The 23,447-nt window shown below is 47.3% G+C and overlaps 2 protein-coding genes across 3 annotated transcripts in view; one reads left to right on the forward strand and one right to left on the reverse strand.

Annotated features, from left to right (window-relative positions):
* The window catches only part of NCALD (neurocalcin delta), a 50,229-nt gene extending 34,716 nt beyond the window's left edge, over positions 1-15,513 (forward strand). For both annotated transcript variants that reach the window (XM_072034417.1, XM_005010603.6), the window contains exons 2-4: positions 24-420; positions 5,919-6,024; positions 6,823-15,513. In XM_072034417.1, the coding sequence (XP_071890518.1) occupies positions 43-420; positions 5,919-6,024; positions 6,823-6,920 (582 nt within the window). In that variant the 5' untranslated portion in view covers positions 24-42 and the 3' untranslated portion in view covers positions 6,921-15,513. The remainder of the gene's footprint in view (positions 1-23; positions 421-5,918; positions 6,025-6,822) is intronic.
* Positions 15,514-18,447: 2,934 nt separating this feature from the next.
* The window catches only part of GRHL2 (grainyhead like transcription factor 2), a 60,143-nt gene continuing 55,143 nt past the window's right edge, over positions 18,448-23,447 (reverse strand). The window contains exons 15-16 of the mRNA XM_027452539.3: positions 23,363-23,427; positions 18,448-22,800 (exon numbers count right to left, since the gene is read on the reverse strand). Coding sequence (XP_027308340.1) covers positions 22,686-22,800; positions 23,363-23,427 — 180 coding nt within the window. The 3' untranslated portion in view covers positions 18,448-22,685. The remainder of the gene's footprint in view (positions 22,801-23,362; positions 23,428-23,447) is intronic.

A 23,447-nucleotide genomic window follows, 5' to 3' on the forward strand; every position in this document is an offset into this window, starting at 1 on the left:
ATGAAGTTGTTTTTCCTCTGCAGGTAATATTTTGTCACCAATATGGGAAAGCAAAACAGCAAGCTACGCCCTGAAGTCATGCAAGATTTGCTAGAAAGTACAGACTTTACAGAGCATGAGATCCAGGAGTGGTACAAAGGCTTCTTGAGAGACTGTCCAAGTGGACACTTATCCATGGAGGAGTTTAAAAAAATATATGGGAACTTCTTCCCTTATGGGGACGCTTCTAAGTTTGCGGAACACGTATTCCGCACTTTTGACGCCAACGGAGACGGAACAATAGATTTCAGAGAATTCATCATAGCTTTGAGCGTAACGTCGAGAGGCAAACTGGAGCAGAAGTTGAAGTGGGCATTCAGCATGTACGACCTCGACGGGAACGGCTACATCAGCAAGTCGGAGATGCTGGAAATCGTGCAGGTACGTGCTGCTCAGAGGCACCCCTTTGCCTCCCTCGTTCCAGACAAAGCACGGAGAGATGCCGCAAGGAGAACTGAGTGGAAAGCTCTGGCAGCATCTGGGGGGTTATGCTCTAGGTTCTCTGTCTAGTGCTTGAATCTAAAATGTTATTTCATTTGGCAAAGGTTTTGTCACAATCCATACTATTGCATTTGATATCCAATGTAGGTTTTTTTTTTCCTGAGCAACGTGCTGCATGGGAAGCTCTCCTCCAGGAGCTCTGCTGGGCTGGAGCACAGCAGCTAGCATGATGATCAATGTGGTTCTGTCCTCTGGGAAATCACTGTCAAGGAATTACAATTAATTACAGTTGGACCAAGTATCTTAGATTAACCAGGTTTTCTACTGTTAAGGAAGGCAGGCTCCCTCTACAAGAAATTTACTTTGAAACCACTTTACTATTAAAAACCAGCTCACATATTTTAAAACATATCTGCCTGTCTAACTCCAGCAATGTCTGCATACTTAATGCCATGCTAGCTATCTTCATATTAACTTGCCAGTATAGATAAACCTTATCTGGATAGATGATGATTCCCTTCGCAGCTTCTTTGGATGCATTTCCTTGTGCTGTTAGTAGGAGTCCCACCTCATTTTGTCTTCCTCTAACATGCTTTCAGCCTCGAGGCACATCACTCTTCTGAAAGCTTTAAAACATTTTTGGTACGGTAGTGTATTTACACAGCTTGAGTCTGTGAAAGGCAGCACCATACAAGAAAAAAGAAAAAAGAAAAAAAAAAAAAAAGCCTGTTATCAAGATTTTTTATTTCATGGGGGGGGTTGCCATGCTAGCTATGCACTGTATTATTCAGATTTATATTTGTGCTGGACATGAAGTGAAAGGAATGCATTCAAATTACAGTCCATGATGGCAAGCTGCCTGTATGGAATCAGTTTAATGTGTGGTGCCCTTGTCTTTTTATCAGGGCACTTCTGTGTCCTCCAAACAGTAACAAACACCAGCACTCACGCTGCTTTGGTAAGAGCAGATACATGTCTCTGCTGCAAATGTAGGGTTGCTGAGCTCTCTTTCAGGTTTTATTTTGCATTCTTGTATCTGGGTTAAGAAGCAGGACTGCGCTGAGCTGCAGACACCTCCCTGTCTGAGTGTCACGGCAGACTCCATGGAATATTTGCATTAGAAGATGCTCTGTTCCTTACAAATCTTCCACTCCCCCAGGCAGGGTAAACAGGCTGCCAGTTATTGTTTTTCTGGCTGTATTTCTCCTTATGAAAAAAAAAAAAAAAAAAAAGACAAACCAAACAACCATCCATAAAAAACAAAGAGAATCCCCAAAGAACCAACAAAAAGCACAAAGCAAAGACAGGGGAGCCCAGCCCAAGCAAGTGTCTGTTCCTCAGGAGAAGGCGCCTCAAAGACTGCAGGACCCCTTCCTGCTGACAAGTATTTTGGGAAGGCCTGAGTGCTCGACAGCAGCATAAACCCCCAAGATCAGAAGGTTTACAAACACAAAGGACAAGCCCACAAATGTGTTTGAGTCGAATTTAATGAGAACATCAGTGGCTGGGATCTCTGCAGCGATCCAAGCTAGGGCCAGCAGAACTGGCAGCTTTTCCCATTTCCCACGGATCTGCTCACCATCATGTTTAGAGGCTGAAATGCTCGCTCTCCTTCATCCTCACGTTGGTACCAAGTTGTATTGTTGTCTTTCACAACCATGCTGCCATCAGGAAACAAAGCTGCAGCAGAAGGGTCAGTGCAGGGTGATGTTTTGTCCATCTGTACCTCCAACCTAAATCCACACTGGATGGAAATGATCGTTTTGTTTCATGTTTCTGAAATCACATTCTTTGCTGGAAAAAGGGAAAAGTGAAATGGACAAGCAAGTGTCACAAGGGGGCATGTGTAATACCACCCTGCAGGCTGACCGGCGTGTCGTCCCACTGTCCTGGTGCTCAGGGGGAGCCTCCTGGGGGCCAGTCTTTCATCAGAGATTTCTGTACATGCACAGTCAGGAAAGCTACCCCTTTCATGAGGCAGTTGATTTGTAGATCTCGCCCTGATCTCTTCTTCCAGTTTTCATGGCCATGCTGATGTTCCCGTATTGCACGGGCCAGCCCCAGCTCCTCCCTGTTGGGTAGGATTTGCTGCACGGTCTCTGGAAGCACCTTCAGCTGATAAATGAACCAAGTAAAGGAGCACCTTTTGTGCTTTATCAAGATACCTTTGATACACGGTGATCAGACTTGTGAGAAAGCAGCTAGCAACTATCACTTTCATTAACAAAAGATGATTATTCTTTAATATGGAAAGACAGGATTCTGCATCAGATGTCTGCCTGGGCACCCTAAGCCACTGATAGTGAAAAACAGAACTCTAATATCTCTGATACATGTCTCAGAGCAACCTATTACAAGTCCCTTATCTAGCACACATTTGCATGTTGATATAGCAGGATTTACTGTTTTCATCTGGATTCTTGCATGAGACAATACATCAAAATGGACGCTAAAAGAAATGCAATCAGTCTAAAAGTCACAGTTTCACTGCAAAAAACACCACCCCCATTACACTTCCAGGGTGCCCAGAGTTTACTGCACCTGAAATAATGGGGAAGAGAAGCAAGCCACGCTCCTCTCCTTTCTCACTCTGCTTTTCCTTGTGCTTTTACAGCCATTTCTCTGCAGCCATTTTCCCTGTTATGCTGATGGCTACTTGAATTTCCTTGCTTAGTGCCACCAATGGCACTACGAATGGTCCAGAACAACTTCCTGAAGCCATTGTGGTGCTACTACCATGCACAGCACATCTGCAAGGACTGTGGGAAGGAGTTTCGTAGCCTGCCCTCCTGCCAGGCCTCACCGCAGGTCCTCCTGCTCTAGAAATGCTTTTCATATCCCTCAGATGTTTACCCATAACCTAAATAGCCCAGACCACTCAAAGAATAGCCGGCTGGAAGGTTTGTGTTTGCTCCCCTGGATGAAGTGGGACATACTTGGCAAGAGTGTCTTGAAACAAGCCTTCAAATAAAAGACGGGAGCCTTGTTCTAGGGGCACATTTTTTCACACCATGGAATCATAAGGCACCTCAAGAGCACTTAGCCAAGAGATGAGAGTAACACTTTTATTTTAATAGGGACAAGAGGACATCCATTTCACTTGCCTGGCTAGCTTATTTGTAAGACAGCAAGAAACAGAAGCTGCTATGGGAAGAAGCAGAAGCTGATACGGCTCTCCGTAGAGGTAGCATCAAAAATCCCATTTGGGCTGAGAGGAAAGCAATTTTTTTTTCAGGTTGCCTAGTGCCCCCGCTGCCTTTCCACCCCAACATGGTGAGGCCAAGGCCTTTGCTCCACATGGAGCAGAGCCCCAGCCCTTTCGGTCCCAGGCCCAAGGTGAGCACAGCCCAGCTCCATGAGACCACTGCAAGGAACCAGCTTCCTTCAGAGCTCATCCTTTACAAACCCACAATCAAGAGCCCTGTGTAGCTGCACTGAATTAGCACGGGGCAAATCCCAAGATCCCGAATCAGTTTGAGCTGTTTTTCACTTTGGGAAAACTTCCCACTGAGCTTCTGAGTAAGGGCAGAAGAATTTGTCCAGAGTAACCATTTTCAGCATGAAAGGAACGCTCACTATGTTATTCCCATCTGGCTTTCCTAGAATATCTCATCTGTTATTCGCTTCACATGCCTCTGTGAAAAGGACCCTGTAGGATGAAGTCATCTTGAAGAGCTTTATTTATTTATTTATTTATTTTTGTCCTTAAAATCTGCATATTCTTACTATGGTTGCTTTGATCAGAGTAAACACGGCTGCGCTCCAGGGCCGGGGCATTCCTCCCACACTTTCAATAGAGATTCTGCCATCCTCTCGCCCCGAGGGAGGCAATGACCCCTCCACCTCTCTTCCTCCCCCAGACAAAAGCCAGACAGCTTAAGATGCTTACACAGTGGCAGGTTTATGAGCCTCCTCACCGCTTGGATCCCCGTGAGCCTTGCATGCTGATCAGGATGAGGCGGGTGCGACTTCTCACTGCCTGCCACCTCCTCTTTTTCTCTTCCCCTGCCCCCAGTGTTCATTTGCCTGCTTGTTCATCCCTTCTTCTGTCCTCCTGGCTGTCAGATGATCAAGACTGTATGGACAGCATCTACTGAGGCTCATACTCTGGCACCCTAAATCTCTTGGGAGCCTTTGGGCATCCCTGCACTGCAACTCAAAATAATGACGATTAAAAGGGTACCCACCATGGTCCCATTCATCCAGCCATTGTCCATGCTGAAATGTTCTCCCATTAGGGTCTACCACCAGAGTTACAGACTCAGCAGAGGGAAAACCAGGGAATCTGTGGCCTCAGCCTTGGTGACAAAACTGGGGGAGCAGATGTTCAGCTGTGCTGAGCCTAAGTGATAAATATTTCATTAAACAGACAAATGCCTTTCTCGGGGTGTCATGCTTGATGTTATTTAAACGCCAGGCAGACTGAAAGGTGAGCTGGCTCTGCTGACAGAGGAGAAGGCAGTGGGATGGCCGAGGCAATGGCTGTGTGTAAAGTGTCCGTGCTGCTCAGCAGCATCCTCCAGCTGGTGAGCCCAAGCTGTCATGGTCCTGGGGCTGTCCCTGGGCCAAAAAACTGTGGTGTGCCAGGCAAAGTGCTTTCATGGGTGGAAAGTGGGGAAGGGGAGCCACAGTGAGCCATCTGGGTCCCGCAGAAGGACCCAGCCTCCAGGGCAAGGCGAAGCAAAGAAGTGGTCATCACTCTTTCATGTTTTAAAGTTAAAGTTACCTCTCTTGTAGGGCAGCTGGGATGGTGCAGGACTAATGGATTTGTCTGTGCAAAGAGTGAGCATGAGTGGCAGCCGTGCTGTGCAGGACCAGGACATCTGCTCCCTGTGGAACGAATTATGAATGGTGCTTTTTTAGCTGTGGAGGCACACGAGGAGAAGGCCACCTCGTTGTTGGTCAAGCCTTTGTTATCTGTGAGGCTTGGCAAAGGCAGGGATGAGTCACTGCTCTCACGGGCAGGGTGCCAGCCGAGCAGGGAGAAGGCAGATGGGTGCACACAGGGTGGGGAGAAGGACAGGAGAGGTGAGGATGGAGCCCGGGTGGCTGAAACTGAGGTGAGCTTCAACACGGGATGAGTCCTCGGCGGTCCTTCTGCTCCCCACATCCCGGGAGCTGCTGGTGCCTAAGTGCAGTTGAAGTGATAAATTCACCCAAAGACTGTTTTCATAATGGAAAATGTAAGCTCAGTACAAGCCCAGATTGTGTTCAGCTGTGACTAAATAAGGCAACACGTTATTTTCTAAACGAGTGTCCCACTGAAGAGGGCAGCTGCGTGTACTGCTGCCACCCACTCCCCTCAGCGTCTGCAGAGCAGATCCCAGACGATGCTCTGGGGAGATTTTCTGCCTCTTTTGGCCACCAGGAGATAACCATACCCCCACACTAAGATAACGTGTTTCTTACCAGCTCTTTGCCGCTCTCCTATCACACAGGCAATCTATAAGATGGTTTCTTCTGTCATGAAGATGCCGGAAGATGAGTCAACACCGGAGAAGAGGACAGAGAAGATCTTCCGTCAGATGGACACCAACCGTGACGGTAGGCTCCCTCTAGGTGCCGGGTGTCCCCTCGGACTCACCGCTCCTCCTCCAGCCCCCTGGGCCAAGCCACGGTGCCCGTGGTCCCTCCTCACCACCCAGCAGGGCTCAGAGGGGTGCAGTGCTCAGAAACATCGCTCAGGAACCCACAGCCTGGTCTTTTGCTTTCCTCTCAAATGCTGTTTCTTTTCCTGTCGGTTCATTAACTTCGCAGTGGGAGATGGTTATCTCTTAGTAAACACACAATATTTTCCACTGAGGAGCAGGGTATGGATTTGCCTGGATTTTAGGTTTTTAAAAGCCCGTGTCTGTGTTGTCTGCTCCCACCCGGAAGGGTTGTTGTTGAAGGCAAACAAGTAAAACCACCCCAAACTTCTGCCCAAATAACTCTTATCTCCATAAAACCTCAGGAAATTGTTGAACCATGGGAAAAATCAATGTGTCTGTGGCCTCTTCTTTGAAAGGAGGTCTATCCAGGGTCTCACCTCAGCCGTAACCAGGGCTTGAACGTTTGGCCTTAGCTCATCCCTACCTCCCTGTAGGAAGATTTTGGGACACCACACCTTTTTATTTTCCTTAAGGAAAGGGAGCAGGAACCACAGCACCTTCTGGCACCCACAGAAAGTGCTGCTCTGTGGCCACCAACCCCCAGCCATCCTTCCTCCAAACCAGCATCCCATCTGCCATTGCACCCCCAGGGATTTTCCTCGCCCCCTGCTAATTTCCTTCCACCACACGTGCCTGCAGGCTCAGCAGCTCTGCAGACCCACCGCGCTAAGCCAACGTGTCTCTTTTCCAGGAAAGCTCTCTCTGGAAGAGTTCATCCGAGGCGCCAAGAGCGACCCGTCAATAGTCCGACTCCTGCAGTGCGACCCCAGCAGTGCCGGGCAGTTCTGAACCCAGTCTTTGGATGAATTATGTATCTGCTTTTTTTTTTTTTTTTTTTCCCCCTTGCCAAACAACATTCATGGTAGTGTTGCCTCTGTATGGCCAATTATGCCTTCTTTTGTGGCATCTTATAGCTTCTTTTGTCGTGGATTAATTATACGAATGCTGAATTGCTCTTAACAATGTGTCCAGAGCATGGGCAGTACTGTTTTAAACAGATATTGTGGTGTTATCATTGTTTTATAGGTTTTTTATTTTTTTTTCATTTTTAATGTGTCTGTTTTGGAAAGTATGCGTTGAGAAAGAGAAAACCAACAACAAAACCCTTGGCAGCAAGACATACCGATAGGTCTGAGGTTGCTGCTTTAGTAGCAGAGCATTCACCCAGAGGATCTGAAAGTGTAGCAGAGATTGAAGCAAAAGGGTTGTGATGGGGCAGGACTCGCCTGGGACCTCCTCTCCTGTCCAGGAGGCACCAGTGAAGCTCAGAGAGAGGATGACGATCGTACGCAACCGGTGAGGGCTGCACCATCCGCACCCCTGCTCCTACACCTCCTTGTTTCAATGCTGTGAACATTTTCAAGAAAAGAAAAGGAAAAAAATCAACAGCTTTTCCTTGGTTTACAGTGGTTGGTTTCGCACGGCTTTATCTGAAAATCCAGCAGTTTGCAGTCCTGATCCCCAAATCCACAACTGACGATACCTCTTGCCATTTGGGGTCAGCAAAAGCAGGCACGGATGTTGAAAAACTGGGTATTGACGATGAATTTAAGGGAGACACGTGTTGAATGTGAAGTTTTCAGGTTAGTAATAAACTAGTTTCTACGAAGGAGAGTGGGCATTGAGCCAAGGAAATGATGCACACCTGCAAGCAGCTAAAACTGAGGCAAACCAGCTCTTTTGAATGCTCTTGTGCAGTACGAAGTTTTGGGGGTGTTTTTGTCTCTCTCCACGTAGCTGACGCAATTTCTGGGCCTGCTCCGAGGGGGAAGGCCGTCATCAAACCTTGTTTTAAGCATAACGTTGTAGCATTTATATTTCCTTTATTTTAGTAAAGCTCAAAAGTCTGTACTGAAACAAGGAAATGGTACGCTTTACGGTATATTTATATATATAAAAATTAAAAGGACAAAAAAAAAAAAAAAAAAAGATCAGCTCCCAGAGAAATGTTGAATGTTTATCTTTTCGCCTAGACGCAGGACTTCTGAAATCTGCCGCTGCAAAAACCCAAAAACCTCCGTCCTTTTGGCCAGAGGCGCTGCGTCCAAAGCTGGGGTGCAGGCGTGGGATTGCTCGGTACCCGTACGAGCGCTGCGGCGACAGAAAGGCTTTTGGTGGCTGGAGGCATTACGCTGGCTAAATTGGCATTAATCTGTCATTAGCTGCAGGCTGCTCGGTGATCCCCCTGGCGAGGTGTCCGGGCGGGCGGTGGGCTCGGCAGGACGACCTGTGGCTGGCAGGCGAGGCTGGCGCTTCGTCAAGTGGCCTTGTAGATGCTAATCCCCCGGTAGCCTTAATTTAAAATAAACAGGAGTGAAGTAAGTCTGCTTCGCAGATGATGATTAACTAAGTACTAATTAGAAGTCATGAAAAAGGAGCCGAGTGTGAATAATTTTTTTGTTGAACACTAGCTAGCGTGTACGATAATTAAGAGAGAAAAAAAAAAACATCCCTAGACTTAATTTCTCATTACCATTTGCTTTGCCAGGTTTGATATGCAAAGCCTATTAAAATAAAATAAAAATAAATTAAAAATAACATTGTTAATCAGTTGTACTAAAACTATCACGAGTGGCTAATTGCACATAATAAAAATCTTCAGGCGCACACTTTTGTCTCAAATGATCACAGAAAGCCAACTGATGATTTATTCCTGTGAAATTAATTAAAATCCTGAGCAGAGGTGTGTGGGGGAGAGTGAGAAAGCAGGAGAGGCCCGAGCACAGACGCGAACAGCTCGCAATACTTCGTGCTCTCAGCTCTTACGAGCATGCGGGCAAATTTTGCACTGATTCTTCCAGTCCCTTTGCTATTTCTCCCTAACCTCCAGCAGGCATCCTGTGCACAGCTTGGACCTGTGCCTGCCCTCCCGTAGAGCCCAGACCTATAAAAGCTGGCACTTATGGCACTTATTGGGGATGGATGTGAAGGCTTCCTCAGGTCCCATCTTCCTTTTGCTGTTGTGACTGAGACTTTTTGCACATGACTAAGACTTTTAAGACGTCGCCTTTTATTTAAGCATCTGCATTCCATCTCTTTTTAGTTTTACAAGGCATTTCTGGCCCAGCACCTAACTTCAGCTTGTTTTTGCTCGGTAGTTTCGGGGTTTCACGTGTTAATGCTGCCCGACACGCGTTGGAAAACACAACCTGCGACGTGACCCCAGGCCAGCGGAGATGTAATTCTTTCCACAGCTCATGAGATCTGGAAGAATAAGAGCTAGCCCCCAGCTGCAGAGGACATAGCTGCAGATAAAAGTGTTGTATAAACATTTACAGAATGAACGAAGGTTACTCTTTTACCTGCCTACCGCTGATGACTGGTGTTGTTTTAAATTATTAACTATCCCTTTCTGCCTCTGCCTCTGCGTGTGCTTTGAAAGTGAGCCCTGGCGGGGCTGGTTATGGGAGCATCTGCAGACCTCAGAGCAGCAGAACTGAAGCATTGAATGCAGGATTGTGTTTTTCTGCTTTGCTACCATTAACATTTGCAGTCATTGCATAAACCTTCTGAAAACAAAATGACCGACCTCTCCGGTATAAAATTATGCAGCAAGTTAGGCACTTTGAAGAGATCAATTAGAAATATTTCCGTACAGGAAGGCTGGCAGACAGCACATGCTCTTGCATGTCACCTCTCAATTTCGCAGATACCTCCTCTAATAGTACTTGCTGGTGGGAAAGGTAACCTCCACTCAGTTATTATCCAGATGAATTAATGAGCACATCCAGCACGCAGACCTGATCCACATAGCTCGCGAAATTCTGGGCCAGAAGATGCCGGGTGATGTCTGTGGCTGTGGCTCTTTGCCGTCTTTGTTTGGCAGTGCTTTGGGAAGGGAAAGAGGAGCACAACCCTTGTAAGAGCAGCGTGTGTGCGTTGTGAGCACTTAGGGCTTGAGAGGGGCTGAAAAAAGATCTATGTTTCGACGTGATTCGGAGCCCTGCGAGTTCACAGCAGGGAGTGTTCCTGAGATAATGGGGCTGTGCTGTTCCTCCTGGGAGCTTTTAGGATTTTTACCTTATTGCTGTGGCATTTTGTCCTTTGTTGTTCTCTGCTAGAAAGCATGACCTCCGCCTTTTCAGGACACTGCTGCTTAAAACACAGAGCCAGAAGTGTGCAAATTCTGTGCCTGGAAATGGTCTGCATGCAGCAGCAGTGCCCAGGGGCACAAGACAAGCTCACACATCCCCAGGTCCCTAAGATTAATACCTGTCCCCATGAGCTGAACCCGGGCTCGGCTGACTCATGGAAACTGGGTGAGCTGTGGTAGCTGGTGCTGAGCCCTAATCCGCGGCATAAGCCGAGATGAGAACGTGGCCGTGGCCGTATGATGCCCGGTACATGTGAGCAGGGGGACACGGTGACAAGTGGCAGGTCCCTGGGGACACGCGGCAGTGGGAGGGAGCCCCCTGCACCGCAGTGAGCACAGCTGTCCCAGCTGTTATAAAAGAATCTTCTTTTATTTTTAGCAACACCCGTGAAGATGCAGAATCACAGCAGGATAAAGGAGGCTTTCTCCAAAAGAGTTTGCTTTTGGGGCCTGGTGCAGGGACGCAAAGCAAAATGAGCTGAGGAGGGCTGGGCAAGACCTGTCCTGAACACCCGGCACACCAGCTCCTCTTTTTGTCCTTCTCATGGTTCTCTCTCAGTTTCATGTGTCCAGGGGGTCTCTGGTGTGAGACCAGTGGAGAAGGACATTTTATCTGTCTTTTGCACAAATATTCGGACGTGTTCATTGCTCTGTCGTGCTGGGTGTGATCTCACGTAGGAGCCTGGAAGTGGGGGAAGTCGGTTTCCCTGGTACCACGGGCAGAGCCATGCTCAGAGACATGGAGGAGCTTGGCAAGCAGCAGGCAGCTGAGCAGGGCTCCAAGAGGAGTTTTTGATTCGTGCACCAGGCAGATAAGACACGAGGCAGCGACGTGCCAGGCCCACAGAACCACGTAAGACTAGCATGGAAATGGCATCTCCTAACCGGGCAGCTCTGCTCTGCGCATCCAGGCAGAGCATTGCTGGCAAAAAGCTCTTTAAAACACCTTTAGCACGAACGTGCAGCTGCAGAAGCGGCTCTGCTCTCCCTTGCAGAGCTGCTCACCGTGTCCCAGTTGGGAAATGCCATATGCTCCCCGGGGAGCTGCTGGTTCGGCTCCAAGTGTAGCTGTGGGCAAAGCATGATGAGCATCTTCATCCCCTGCAGAAACCACCTCTGCTCTGAGTGTCCCAGCAGCATCCCTTGCTCCAGTCTGGCTTTTGCTGCTGTTAGTTTCAGATGTCCACGTGAGCTAATCGTTGTTTCAGGGATGGGGATTTTCACAGGATGAGGGAAAAAGCTTTTCAGATATGCTCTCCATACCTTAACCAGAAACAGCCAGAAAGGCCAGGAATGCACAGATTGGATTTCCTCATGGCTCCCACAGGTCATCTTATTTTATTATGTATAGCTGGGATTAAGATATCACCTGTAAAATGCTGGCTAATGCACAACGAGCAAGGCAAGAAAGAGCTTGGGTTGTGGTGAACGGAGTGGAAGGACAAGAGGAATGAAAAACAGCGAGGCACATTGCTGCCTTCAGACCAGGGTCTGAATCCCCACGGCGAAGCTCCCCGTTAGTAATTACAGAGCAGCTCCTTTTCATCCTTCCAGTTGGGGCTGTGTTGCCCTGGGTCACCACATGCTAAAACTGGGGTTTGGGGTCTGGCCACAAAGATGTTCATCTGAAGCACGCGGTGGCCACCCTCTCTGCTGTGTTTGCTTGCTCCGCAGCTGAGAGATGTCTCAGATCCTCCTCTCTTGCCCTGATCTGATCCCAAAGGCGTTCCCCTTTCCCAGGGCTCAGGGTGCTGGGCTCCCCAAGGCTTCCCTCCCCTCTTGTAGCTGCCATCCCCACCATCTCCCTGTGAACAAATAAAAAACCCCAGGCCTGTGACATCTGGAGGAGCCAGGCTGGACACACGTAGGTGGAACAGCTTCTGATTTGCTTCCCAGCCCTCGGCCCTCCAGCGTGTACCTTGCCAGCCCCACTATTTATTTACTGTTTTCAGCAGTGGCAGCGTTAAACATTTCGGGAACGTGCTGAACCCCTGGAACAATGTGGTCTCCATTATTGAGCATGTGTTTGCTGACGTGCCGCAGTCTGAACCCGACCAGTGACTGCTCTCTGCTCCTGTGGCTTATCCCATGCAGACCTGATTTCTTCCAGGCAGGAACAGCATCTTCCAATTCAGCCTGATGCTGCCTGCAGCATCCTGGTGCTGTGGTCCGAGAGGTCATTGTGGCAAAGTGGAGTGATGGTGGGCTCAAACTCTTCCTGCCGCCTGTCAAAGGCACGCGCCAAGGGTGCGACCTCTGGTTCTCTCCTCAGGGCTGGCCTCCCGTTCCCTCCCCTGAACAGGATGGTGGTGATTAGTAGACCCACCTGAGGAAATCCTCTTAAATTCTAATCACAGTTTGTGCTGTTAATTGGCTGCAATCGAAGGGGAGATTAATTGGGAGAGAACCCGGAGCTCCTTGCCACCAGCACCTTTTCATTTCCTGTCAGTAGCTTATTCCCATTTCCAGGGCAACCAACTAGTTTTTTATTAGTATCTGAAAGAAAACAAAAGAAAACAAAACCACCACAACAACCAAAAAAACAGAGTTTCAATTTGATACAGATCGGAGGAAGCTTACTAAAGACATTGTGCTGTGTTAGCCATTTGAATGCCCTACAGGATCATGTTTCTGTGGCATTTTCTGTTTCATTTCCTCATCCATGTTTTAGTTGTGTTCTTGATTTATTTGTTTTAGATCCTCTCAGATTCAGCCCTGCACGCCGTGTAGCTCACGTGCTAGGAGAAGTCTCAATGAACCCAAGAGCAGATCTGCCAGAGCAATTACGAGCGAGGTGGCAGTGGGCTCGCTGTGCCTAGGAAAAATGAAGTGTTTAAGCAAGTTAGGGATTATTTCTGTCTGCATATTTCCTGCAAGGAGACGGAGTTGCATTTCAGTACCCTTACTTCTCCCACTTGCTCTCTTCATTTCCATCCACACAGTCCTGTAGTTTGTATCTGTGTATTCAGTGCTAATTTGCTCTTGAACCCGAGGTGACCTCTACGAACATCTTCTGGCAGAAGCACTTCATACCTTTGATTTACAAATATGGCCCAGTCGGTGACAGAATACATGCAGAATTAACTAGTTATAGGTTGGTTTGTGTGAATTTGGGCAAATGCTTCTGATGCTGTGCGGGCTAACAAATTGAAATAACCCACGGCCGAAAGCTGAAGGGATCCAGGTGCCCCATTCCCTCTGAAGTCCATGACCACAGAGCTTTCTCACCACTGCTCCCCAGGCTGTCTCTGCGTCGCAGCGTAAAGTAGAGGAACCAAACCTAATTTTCAGTAAGCCACCACGGGCAGACTAAATGCAGCAGCATGGCGTTCAGCATATTCTGTGTCTTGGCAAAAGGAGATACCTCTCTAGACGAATGCTTGGTAAGCAAACCTACATATCCTAAGAAAGACTTTTTGCAACTCGGAAAGGAGAGGGACAACTACGAATTACACGAATTTGGTCTGCATAGTTTTCTTACGGCTGTCTGGAATTGTTAGTGTCCCGCGTGTGCTTGCCTGTAGCTATTGTGATGTGTTAATTTTTCTCCCCACTTCTGTTGTGATCTCCTGTGGTGATATTCTGAGTCTCCGGCCAGTTCTCACCAGGCAGCACCCGCCCGAGAGGACTTCCAGAGGGGTTTTGCCTTCAGAAAGGCTGTGGGCAGCTCTCGGGATCTGTCTCTGTGCCGCTGCGTGCTGTAGGAACACGTACCCACAGCGACGTGCGAAACCCACCCTGCACAAGGAGAGCAGACGACCAGCTCACGAGAGGGGACAGAGCCTGGCGGAGGGCTGTGTCTGTGTTTTGTGCCCCTCAGCAGCACGCTATGAGCTCCCAGCTAGGACCTTCCTCGAATTCTTGGTGTTGGAGTCAAGTTTTCTTATGCTGATAATGTATTCGTATTACGCAACTCAGAAAAAAAGAAAAAAAGAAAAAAAAAAGGAAATTCTCTCTCTCTGACTGTCCTCTCCTCTCGAGAAGCTCTTCTCTTCTGTACATATGATATGCAGAATGTATGGAAGTCTTACCAGCGTCGATTTGCATTTTGAAGACTGTACTAATTAACGTGTGATACTATTGTGTTCTCGTAGTGGCATCTTTGATGTAAGATGTAAAAACTATTTAAAACGATTTTATTTTTTTGTTTTGTTCTTGTTCGGCTTTTAGAGCTAGCACCAAGGACTGCATGTTCACTAGGATCAGCCTTTCCAAGGGCCGTCGTAGCTGCACACAGGCGCCGTTGTTCGACATGGAGTGTAGTGCCCGCCTTCTCATTCCCATAGGGGTCAGTTCTGAGCTCGTTCTTCCCCCAAAAGTCTGTTCTTCTGTCGTGCTCTCTCTCTCAGACTCAAGCATCCAGATCACATGCTTTGGCCAGCCCCACCACCGCAGGCTGCAGCCGGGCTGACGTGAGACCCTCTGCTTTATTTGCCACTGCTGGCTCTATTGGGGTAAATGTACTGGGTTCACGTTTTAAGACACTTTGCACAAGTGACTTGAAAAAAATTTAACTAAAATTGAAACATAATGACACATTATCCAAGAAGGAAGTATTAGCCTGAGCTGCAAGTATGGGGTCAGAATCCTATTGGGGTGCTTAATGTAGTAAGAATTTGGGGTCCATCCAAATTTGGGGCATCTGGGGGGCTCAGATCTGCATTTCTGGTCAGGTGTGGTAGGGGCAGAGGGATTGCACCCAGCCCTTCAGGCAGGGCCGCCTCAACAGACTCTGAGAGAGATGCTTCTCCCATCCTGGGCCAAGAGGCAAGACATGCTGCAGCTTACCAATTTAATTTTTTTTTCATATAAATATATATATTTTTTTCTTTCTAAAGGAGAAAGCAGTTCAGCCTGCACCTGACAAAATGACTGACTTCAAAAGCATGTTTTTCCTTGTTCTATAGACACTCACAAAACAGCATCGTGTGGTTAAAAAGGCGCATTTGTGATAGTTTCTTTTTCAGTGCCAAAATATATAAGCAGTATTGTTTGAAGGGAAATAAGAATTTTTTTACTGTATTGTTATTACTGTTGAACAAATATTGTTTTTAAATGTTAGATTTTGAAGAATTTTGTATTGTAAACTGTTTTGTGACATGGTGCTTTTTCATACTGGAATTACTGATTGCACCTAAATATGAATTATTTTGTTTTCTTATATAAATATGTAACCTTGAACAATCTTGATGAAAACCAATGTATGGTGGATACCGAAGGTTCACACGAATCCCCCTACTGAACCCCCCTAAATGTTCTTTCCTACTAATAAATATCCTGCTGCAGCCAGTTTCGTAGCACGTGCTGTTACTCCTCACACCCTGAGCTTTCTCCAGCCCGCAGCCACAGCCCCCAGCCCGCTGATGGCAGGGGGTAAGAGGACAGCCACCGGGCTGTGCCCAGCTAAGCCAATTTTGAGGGCTTAGCAAGGATTTAAGCCGTGCATTGGCGCTGTGTTGGCACGTTGCAGTGGGCAGGACCGCAGGCTCCATAGGGGGCTGTCTCCTGCTCCTATTGCAGCCCCATGCATCTCCATTAAGCTCTTCAAATTTTTTACCTGGGTTAAATTTGGAGACGGGATTAGCACCAGGATGCTAAAAGTAGTTTAAAGCCCGTTGGAAGGTAACTGAGCCCAGTGCCTGATTCCTGCTGAGAGTGATAAAACCCAACCTATTTGTGGCACATGTCGCACCCCAGGACTGCCCGTCTCACCACCTCAGGGCCCCGAGGCCCTGCTTATGAGCCCTGAATCTGGCCCTGTCTAGGAGGCTGAGAACTCACAGAGCTGACGACTTAGGAATGTGCTGAAAAACCCAGCTCTGCCTGTTGAGTCCCCCTAAGATTCAGTCGAAGCCTCCAGGAGGGGTGTTTGGTTGCCCTTTCCAAGGCGAGGCTCAGCTTTTCCTAAAGACCTGGCGAGCCGAAGTGCTGACCCTCGTTCAGCTGCACCAGAATCACGCTGACCTTTGGAAAGGCTGAAGGTGCAGCAGCTCCCATCCATTTAAAAGCACTTCTCGCTTCTCCACAGCCTCCGCAGGCAGAGCACTTCTAAGCACTCGGCTTCTGCAGCGTTCGCTTTCCAAGAGCCACTCAGTAAAACGACTTCCGATAAAACACCATTAAATGTCTCTCGCAGACAGCACCCAGGAAATGCGATTACTCTGAAGAGCCCCATGCAGTGTGTGTTGTATCTAAAAAACACGGTCCTGTGCACGTTTTTGTTTCTGCTGGAGCTCAAGTGGAGCTGCAGGGGGCTGGAGGGGAGCAGGAGCTGTGCTGGGGACCAGAAGAGCCATGGGAGGGGATGGGTTTCTGCACTTTGTGGTGTGTCTGGAAAAAAAAAACCTCTTTTGCTCTTGTTTAGGCAGGCAGGCTCTCCAAGCTGCGGAGTGACAAGTTCCTCGCTGCCCTGCTGTATGAAAAACAAACAGATGACAAATTATTTTCAAAACGCTCAGAAAACACCAAGCAGCCAGGGAAAGCTCTGGTTTTAAACCTGTGGTGGCTGTGGGAAGACTCATTGAGCTGGACACAGGCAGATGAGTTTTGCTCTGCTGGGGGTGGGGATGGGTGGGAGACCTTGGCTCTTGGTGCCAGCTCTCCACTGGCCAAGCATTTCAGGTGAATTTACTTCTTCTGTCACTGCCTGGACATTTCCTTGCCCCAAGGAAGAGAGGAGATGTCAGGGGTTGGCTTTCACACAGCAGCTCATCCCACGTGAGACTTGCCCTCGGCAGGAGGGTATCGGCCCTGAACTTCCCCACCCCACAGCACGAAGGGCAGCCCCATCACTGCGTCCCCAGCTTGCGTGTTCTCACCTCCTGGGCTCTTGTTTCAAAAGACAAAGTCAAATGGTGAGGAGCAAAATAGTCAATGAAAGTGTTTGACTGCAAGAGGCACGGCCTGGTATATTCAGAGCTTAGGGCTTATAGGGCCTGGTGGGTGCAGGTGGGGGGCGAGGATCTCATCCACGGTGCCCTTGTGTTTCCATTGGGTTCCCAACGCGTCAGGAGATCAGGACACTTGGGGAAGTGCTCCCCAGCTGCCTTACGATGGAAAAAAAAACCACCAGGCCATGCCCATCCAAGCCTGGGCCCACACCATTCACTGAGGTGATGCCAGCCTCAGAGACGCGCAGGCTGGCATCGTGCTCCACCAGGAGAAAGGCAGCCCTTCTCCTTCGCCTCCAGTTAGTTCGCCTCTGTGTCTCCCTCCCCTGGCTGTAGTCTAGCTTCCTAAGCAGAACTGGGCTTGTGATGAAGGTGCTTCAGCTTGGTGGCATGAATACAGGCCACAAAGACCGGCCATCACATGAAGCAGGTGCCTGTATCTTGTCTGGTTGCACCTTGATGCCAACCATGGGTGCTCTGAGGACACCAGGCACGCTCGAGTGCTTTTTCTACACTTGCTGTAGCCTTCCAGGGAGGAAGGATCCACCTTAAATCCTCTCAGTTCAGCTCTTTTCCCAGTTGTTGTGCCTAAAGAGACAGACCTGGTGGATCAAGACAAGAGAGAGATCCTCTCTCTCACCCACTTGCTCAGCAACATGTGAGCTCAGCCTGAGTTTCCTCCTCCACTTGAGAGGTTTTGCAGTTGAATAACTCAGATAAACATGACAATCCTCCTGCCCAAACGTTTTCCCAGTTCTTCCCTCTAAGGCTGGACTGCTTCACAATGCTAATTAAACATTTGGTGGAAAAGTGGCGAGGGAGAAAGAAATGTGTGAGCTTAGGGAAGACTGAAACGTTAGTAAGTGTAAACAGATTAGTTTTCTTCCCCCTTCCTATTCATCAGACAGCCACTAAATTATGGTTTCTATGTTAGGATACCTCAGCCAAGGCTTCTTTGCTATGGATTGACAATCTGGGGTAAAGAAAGGGAGGGACAGAGAGACAGGATGATTAATAAACTCACATCGTTTTTGCTGATGGAAAACCAACATTAACCTATCAGTTCCATATTCTGCTGGCACTAAAATCAGCCCAAATTTCTGCCTTTGCCAGACGCTGCTCACTTCTGGGTCCACCTAAAATGTAAAAGCTGTAAATATATTTACAGAAAAAAATCACAAACAAAAACGTTTTGGTGATTATTTTTTTCAGTTACTGTCTTTCTTTTCTTGGTAGCATGAATTCCCTTTTTCTTCTTTTTGGGAAGTTTTCTGGGCTCAGAAATAGGAACTCAATCCCCATTTTGCAGTAACACACACCAGAGCAACAGAAATATTATCTCATACATAGGAATATTTATTTTTGTCCTTCTTAAAAATGTACAAAAAATAAAATAACTGTATTTACAGTTTATCAAACCCCTCTCCCAGTTGCAACACTATTAAGTTACATGAGCTATTTTCTTAATATAAAAGCACACTATTTATACATAAAGTTTCATATTTTTTTTTGCCAGAGAGGGCTTGTCACAACCTTTGGCACAAACACTCTTGTTTGTATCTTGTCTCAATTCATAGGAAATGGAAGAGCATATAAAACATTTTGTAAGCTTTACATTTGAAAGCCATAAAACACTCCTTTCCAGTCCCGCATCGATCAATATGCAGCAACTCTGACAGCTGGAGAGTTCAGTGTTTACTAATTGTTGAATTCATTTACATTTAAACCATCCGTAGACTGAAAGAGGAAAATAGACAAGAAAGACACTTGATCTCTGAATTCATTGACCAAAGACTTCATGAGAGAAGACACTCAGAGAGAACAAATAAAAAAGAGAGAGAGAGAGATAAAGAGAGAAGCTATTTTCTTTTCTTTCTTTCTTAATGTTCAGTGATAAAAATCCTCCAGAATATCTTGATGAGGATATCCCCACACACCAACAAAGCTTCGCTGAAAGGATGCGCTTTATTGTGGGGATATAAGCACCTGACTGTGTAGAAGGCAACTTAAGGCTGAGGTTTGGGTTTGCATAATAAACCATCAAATGGACAGTCATAGTGCCGAATCTGTGGTAGGAACAGAAGTTAAAGCTTAGAAGCCTGCTCTGCCTTTTGCATCTCTCCGTCAGCGTCTTTCAAAACTAACACATGTGCAGACACAACGCGGCTCTCACTCTTCATATGGAAAATGAGCTGAGCAGCAAGCCACCCTTGAGGTTACACTAGCTAAGGTTCAAGACTGCTGTCTTGAAGAAGGAAAGGAAGTGAGAGTTTTGTTCCTTTGAAAAAAAAAAAAAACATTGCAGTGCCACAAAGAGACAAAAGGAGGACACAGATCCTTCTGTCCCCTGCTGAACCACAGCCAAATCTTGCTTCCATTTAACTCATAATATTTAGAAGATACAGTGCTAATCAATCTTTGTCATGAAACAAAAGCAACATGTACATTTAAACAACACATATATAAGAACTTCGTACTCCTCGTGACCTTTGAATCAAGCAGGACACAAAGCAGGGCCCTGCTTCAGAAGCTTGCGTTACTAATACTGGCCCTTCCCCATCGCCTCAGCAGCCTGACTTTGACCAACAAGTCCTCAGAGGTGGTGAGCCCCGAGAGCTTGTAGCTTGCCGTGACCAGTACCCAGGGTTCAGTGCTCCTCCAGCAGCTGATGCTGTAGCTACAGCCAACTGGGTGCTGGGTGATGTGCTCTTTGTAATGTCTTTGGTGCTCGTGATGCATCTAGTGGTTGATTTAAAATACTCTTACTATCAGGGTGAGTCTTACTCAACTTCCTCAGCACTGCTACCTTCACCGAGACTGTGAGATGAAAATAAAGGCAGGAGGATCAGCTCTCTTGCTACTGACCAGCAATTTGTACACTTCCAGATATATTTAGAAAAGCTTTCAGTTAATCTTGGAAACAACTTTCCTTCCCTGGACAGTGCCTGACCTAAAGCTCCTAAAATGGCATTGGAAAGGCAGCTCAGCTCCTTAAGCCCCAGTATTTGCTGGAGCATTGCAGCTCTTGCTGATCCTTCACTGTTCCTCAGTGCAAGATGCTGCAGCACCCAGCAGGTCCTAGCTCAGCTTACAAAAGAAAGATCCACCCCTGTGTAAGACAAGAGCGAAATATTAACCTGCGTGCTGGTGCTGCCAGGACAGCCCTGCCCTGCTCTGTGAACCCCAAGCTCTCGTAACGCAGCACACCACAACCCAGCCCAGATTGCCTGTAAGTGAGACTTTTTGGATGGCAGCTTTGTTAGGGGCAGAGCCAGGGCTCAGATACCTACATACCTACACACGTGCTAAAACTGCCCTATTTTGCTTTGGGAAGAAAGCTATCTGGGCTGTCAGCGTAGACTTTTTATCTGAGCCTGAGGCAAGCAGAAACAAATCAAATCTCCCTAAATCCCTTGTATTCCCAGGATGTCTGCTTTTGGGCGAGGTAGCGAGAGCATCTTTGCTGAGCGTGTATTTGGAAAAATACAGTGGAATTAGTGCACAGCTCAGCACGATAAGGAAGAAAAGCACAAAGCAAATGAACAGAGAAGGTGAGAGGAAGACAGACACAGGGAACAAAGACTTTGTTTTGCAGATATACCTGGAGTGTGGTTATGCTAGCTCTGACACGAACAGCCTGGAGCCTCCACAGGTTCTGGTCCCACAGAACCTTTTAGAGGTGCCTGGCATTTCTATTTGAAGAACAGATTTCAATGAGATGTTATTGCTAATGAAGTTAAGAAACCATGCAAGAGCTTGCAGGACAATTCATGCAAAAAATGTGACCAAATGAGACTGGTCAACTATTCCAAGTCCTTTGCATATTTACATCTGTAAATAGCTCCACACAACTCAAACACTAGAGAATGAGCTCTGTTAAACCAGGCGGTGTTTCTTTACATCATTAACCAGCTAATGAAAAACAAAAATACTGTGCCTAAATGAAAAACAGATTTTAGAAGGAAAAAAGTAAGGAAACAAAGACTACATATAGGAGAGGCCCCACGTTTCTGTCTGTCTCATGGGATCCTCGTACAGTGCATGGGGATAGAACTGCTCGCCACTGAAACCCCCAGGACCGTGTGCTGTGTGAGGAGCTCTGAGACAGTCAAAGGAGCTGGAAAGGAGGGAGACAGGTGCCAGGTTTGGATGCACTGGGGACATTCAGGCCTTGGATCCCTTTTCTGATGTGATCAGCCTGCAGCCTTTCTCTCTCACACAATTCCTGAGACAGAGGTGGAATTCGATGGCATGACCTTGTAGCTCAGCCTGGGCTCAGATCCAGCCTTTGTGAGAGAAATCTATCTCCACACCTCAGCTGTGGCCACTCTTGGTCTCCACCGGCAAAATTGTTCCAGTTTCCATAAAAAGCCCAGGTTTCTACCTCATCCAGCTGTCCTAGGAATCAAAATTTAATTATTCAATGGAGATACAAGAGCGAGTTCCCTTAAGAAGAGTTTGGAGTCCTGTTTCTTACAGTCTAGAGGAATGCTTTAAGGAGCAGGCTGCTGGGGAAAGCACCTTTCCCTCCACAGGTTTGAGATGGGCCCATTTTGAGAGCCCCCACTCCACCAGCAGAAGTCCCTCCTGCACCTCCAGGCACGCCAGGCAGCGGACAGACGGGTACCTCTAGGATTTCGTGACAGCTGGATGGGGCCCTCAGTTACCTACAACCAGGACCTGGGCACCTGAGGTGGGCCCCGCTGTGCCAGAGCACTCCAAACACTGCAGCGCCGTTTGCTCCAACATTTCAGTATCAAACTGGGTGGGCAAGGGTGGAGTGCTTGAATGCAGACATAGCCATCAACTTCTCAGCACACACTCCTTAACAGATCGCAGACATCTAATCTTCTAGGAAAGATTCTGTTAAACCCTAAGCCCAATACATACAAAAACATAGTGGCAGTAAACGTGCCCACATACGGTAGTTAAAATATATTATTGCATATTATAAACATTATATACAAGGTTAAAATGGTTTCTTTACCATTTACTTACAAGTGACATTTGTAGCTGAATGCCTTACTTACAAGTCCTCATTGCTACGTGCTGAGAACTACCAGAGGTATTTGGCAAGACTATACACTAGAGAGAGATACGGATCAGTCTGAGCAAGTGAACTCTTGTCAGCCACTTTCCCCATCTTTAGCACTTAACCCTTTTTATTTTAGCAATGGTGGAGTGAACTCTGTTAAAGAGATTTATCCCAGTTTTCTGAAACTGGACCAGCACGGTTCCTTAATGTGTTTTGGAATGAGTTTATCCACATTAAAGCGTGGATGAAGATGCTGCATTTCACATTTGCAGTGGGTCACCTGGTAACAGATCTGGGGGCTGGTAACTGCTCGTACACTGGAGAATGGGGAACAATAAATAAGGGACCAGGTTAACGAGTGGCCTTGTGCTTGACAAACCCAAGCCTACATGCAGTGGGTGTGCAGAATGGACAATGTTTGCAAACCAGTCTTGTAACAGTTTCTCTGATCAATGTCTGTCAAGTTCCTGGGGAATCTTCTGCTTTCCAAGGAGAATGAAATGCTGTGGTTCCTTACAAAAGGGCTCTGCCTGAGGCTAGATCTCAGTCAGCGTGATCTTGAAGCCTTCAAGCATGCTCTCCATGTGCAGGATGAACGTGTCCTCATTGGAGTAGTGCTCAATAATGTTGTCATCCATGTTTACCAGGATACTGGTGACAAAGGCAAAAATCAGTATTTTCACATACCAGAAGAGCAAAAGGGAAAGCCATGCCCTCCACCACATGCACGCACTTAGCTAACCTCCTAGTGATGCAGGAAGAGACTCCAGCACACGCCAGTACAGGGACAAGAGCGAGAATCAGCTCTGAGAGCTGCCCCACAGCCCCTTATAGCCTTTGGATTAGAGGCTGCCACTTGTGGAAGCAGGCACAAGGTAAGAGACGTAAGGAAGTTAAAATGGAGAGATTCGGATTTACGATAAGGAGCAGCAGCCTGGCTATTCTAAAACCACAGCTGTGATGCTCGTGACTAAATTTACTCGTCTGAAACCCCTGCAGCAAGCGCAGCCTGAATTCTGGTCAGACACAGGCTGGATTTTCCTACCTCTGACACCCCTTGCAGTCTCCATAAACAGTAAGATTTTAGGGTTGTGGGCATGTATCCTAAAAGTGTTTATACCGTCCAGCATAATGATGCCCCAGGTATGGCTTGGATCTCTGAATACTTCTAAAGGATCCTGCCACAGTTCCTGGCTAGTGTTGGTTTACTTACCCCTTTTTGCTCTTCTTATAAAGTTTTGCAATCTTTTCGACTGGCAGCCCGTATTTCTCAGAGATCTGAAATCAGAACAAAAGAA

Source organism: Anas platyrhynchos, chromosome 2 (assembly GCF_047663525.1).
Source record: "Anas platyrhynchos isolate ZD024472 breed Pekin duck chromosome 2, IASCAAS_PekinDuck_T2T, whole genome shotgun sequence".
NCBI classification, from domain to species: domain Eukaryota; kingdom Metazoa; phylum Chordata; class Aves; order Anseriformes; family Anatidae; genus Anas; species Anas platyrhynchos.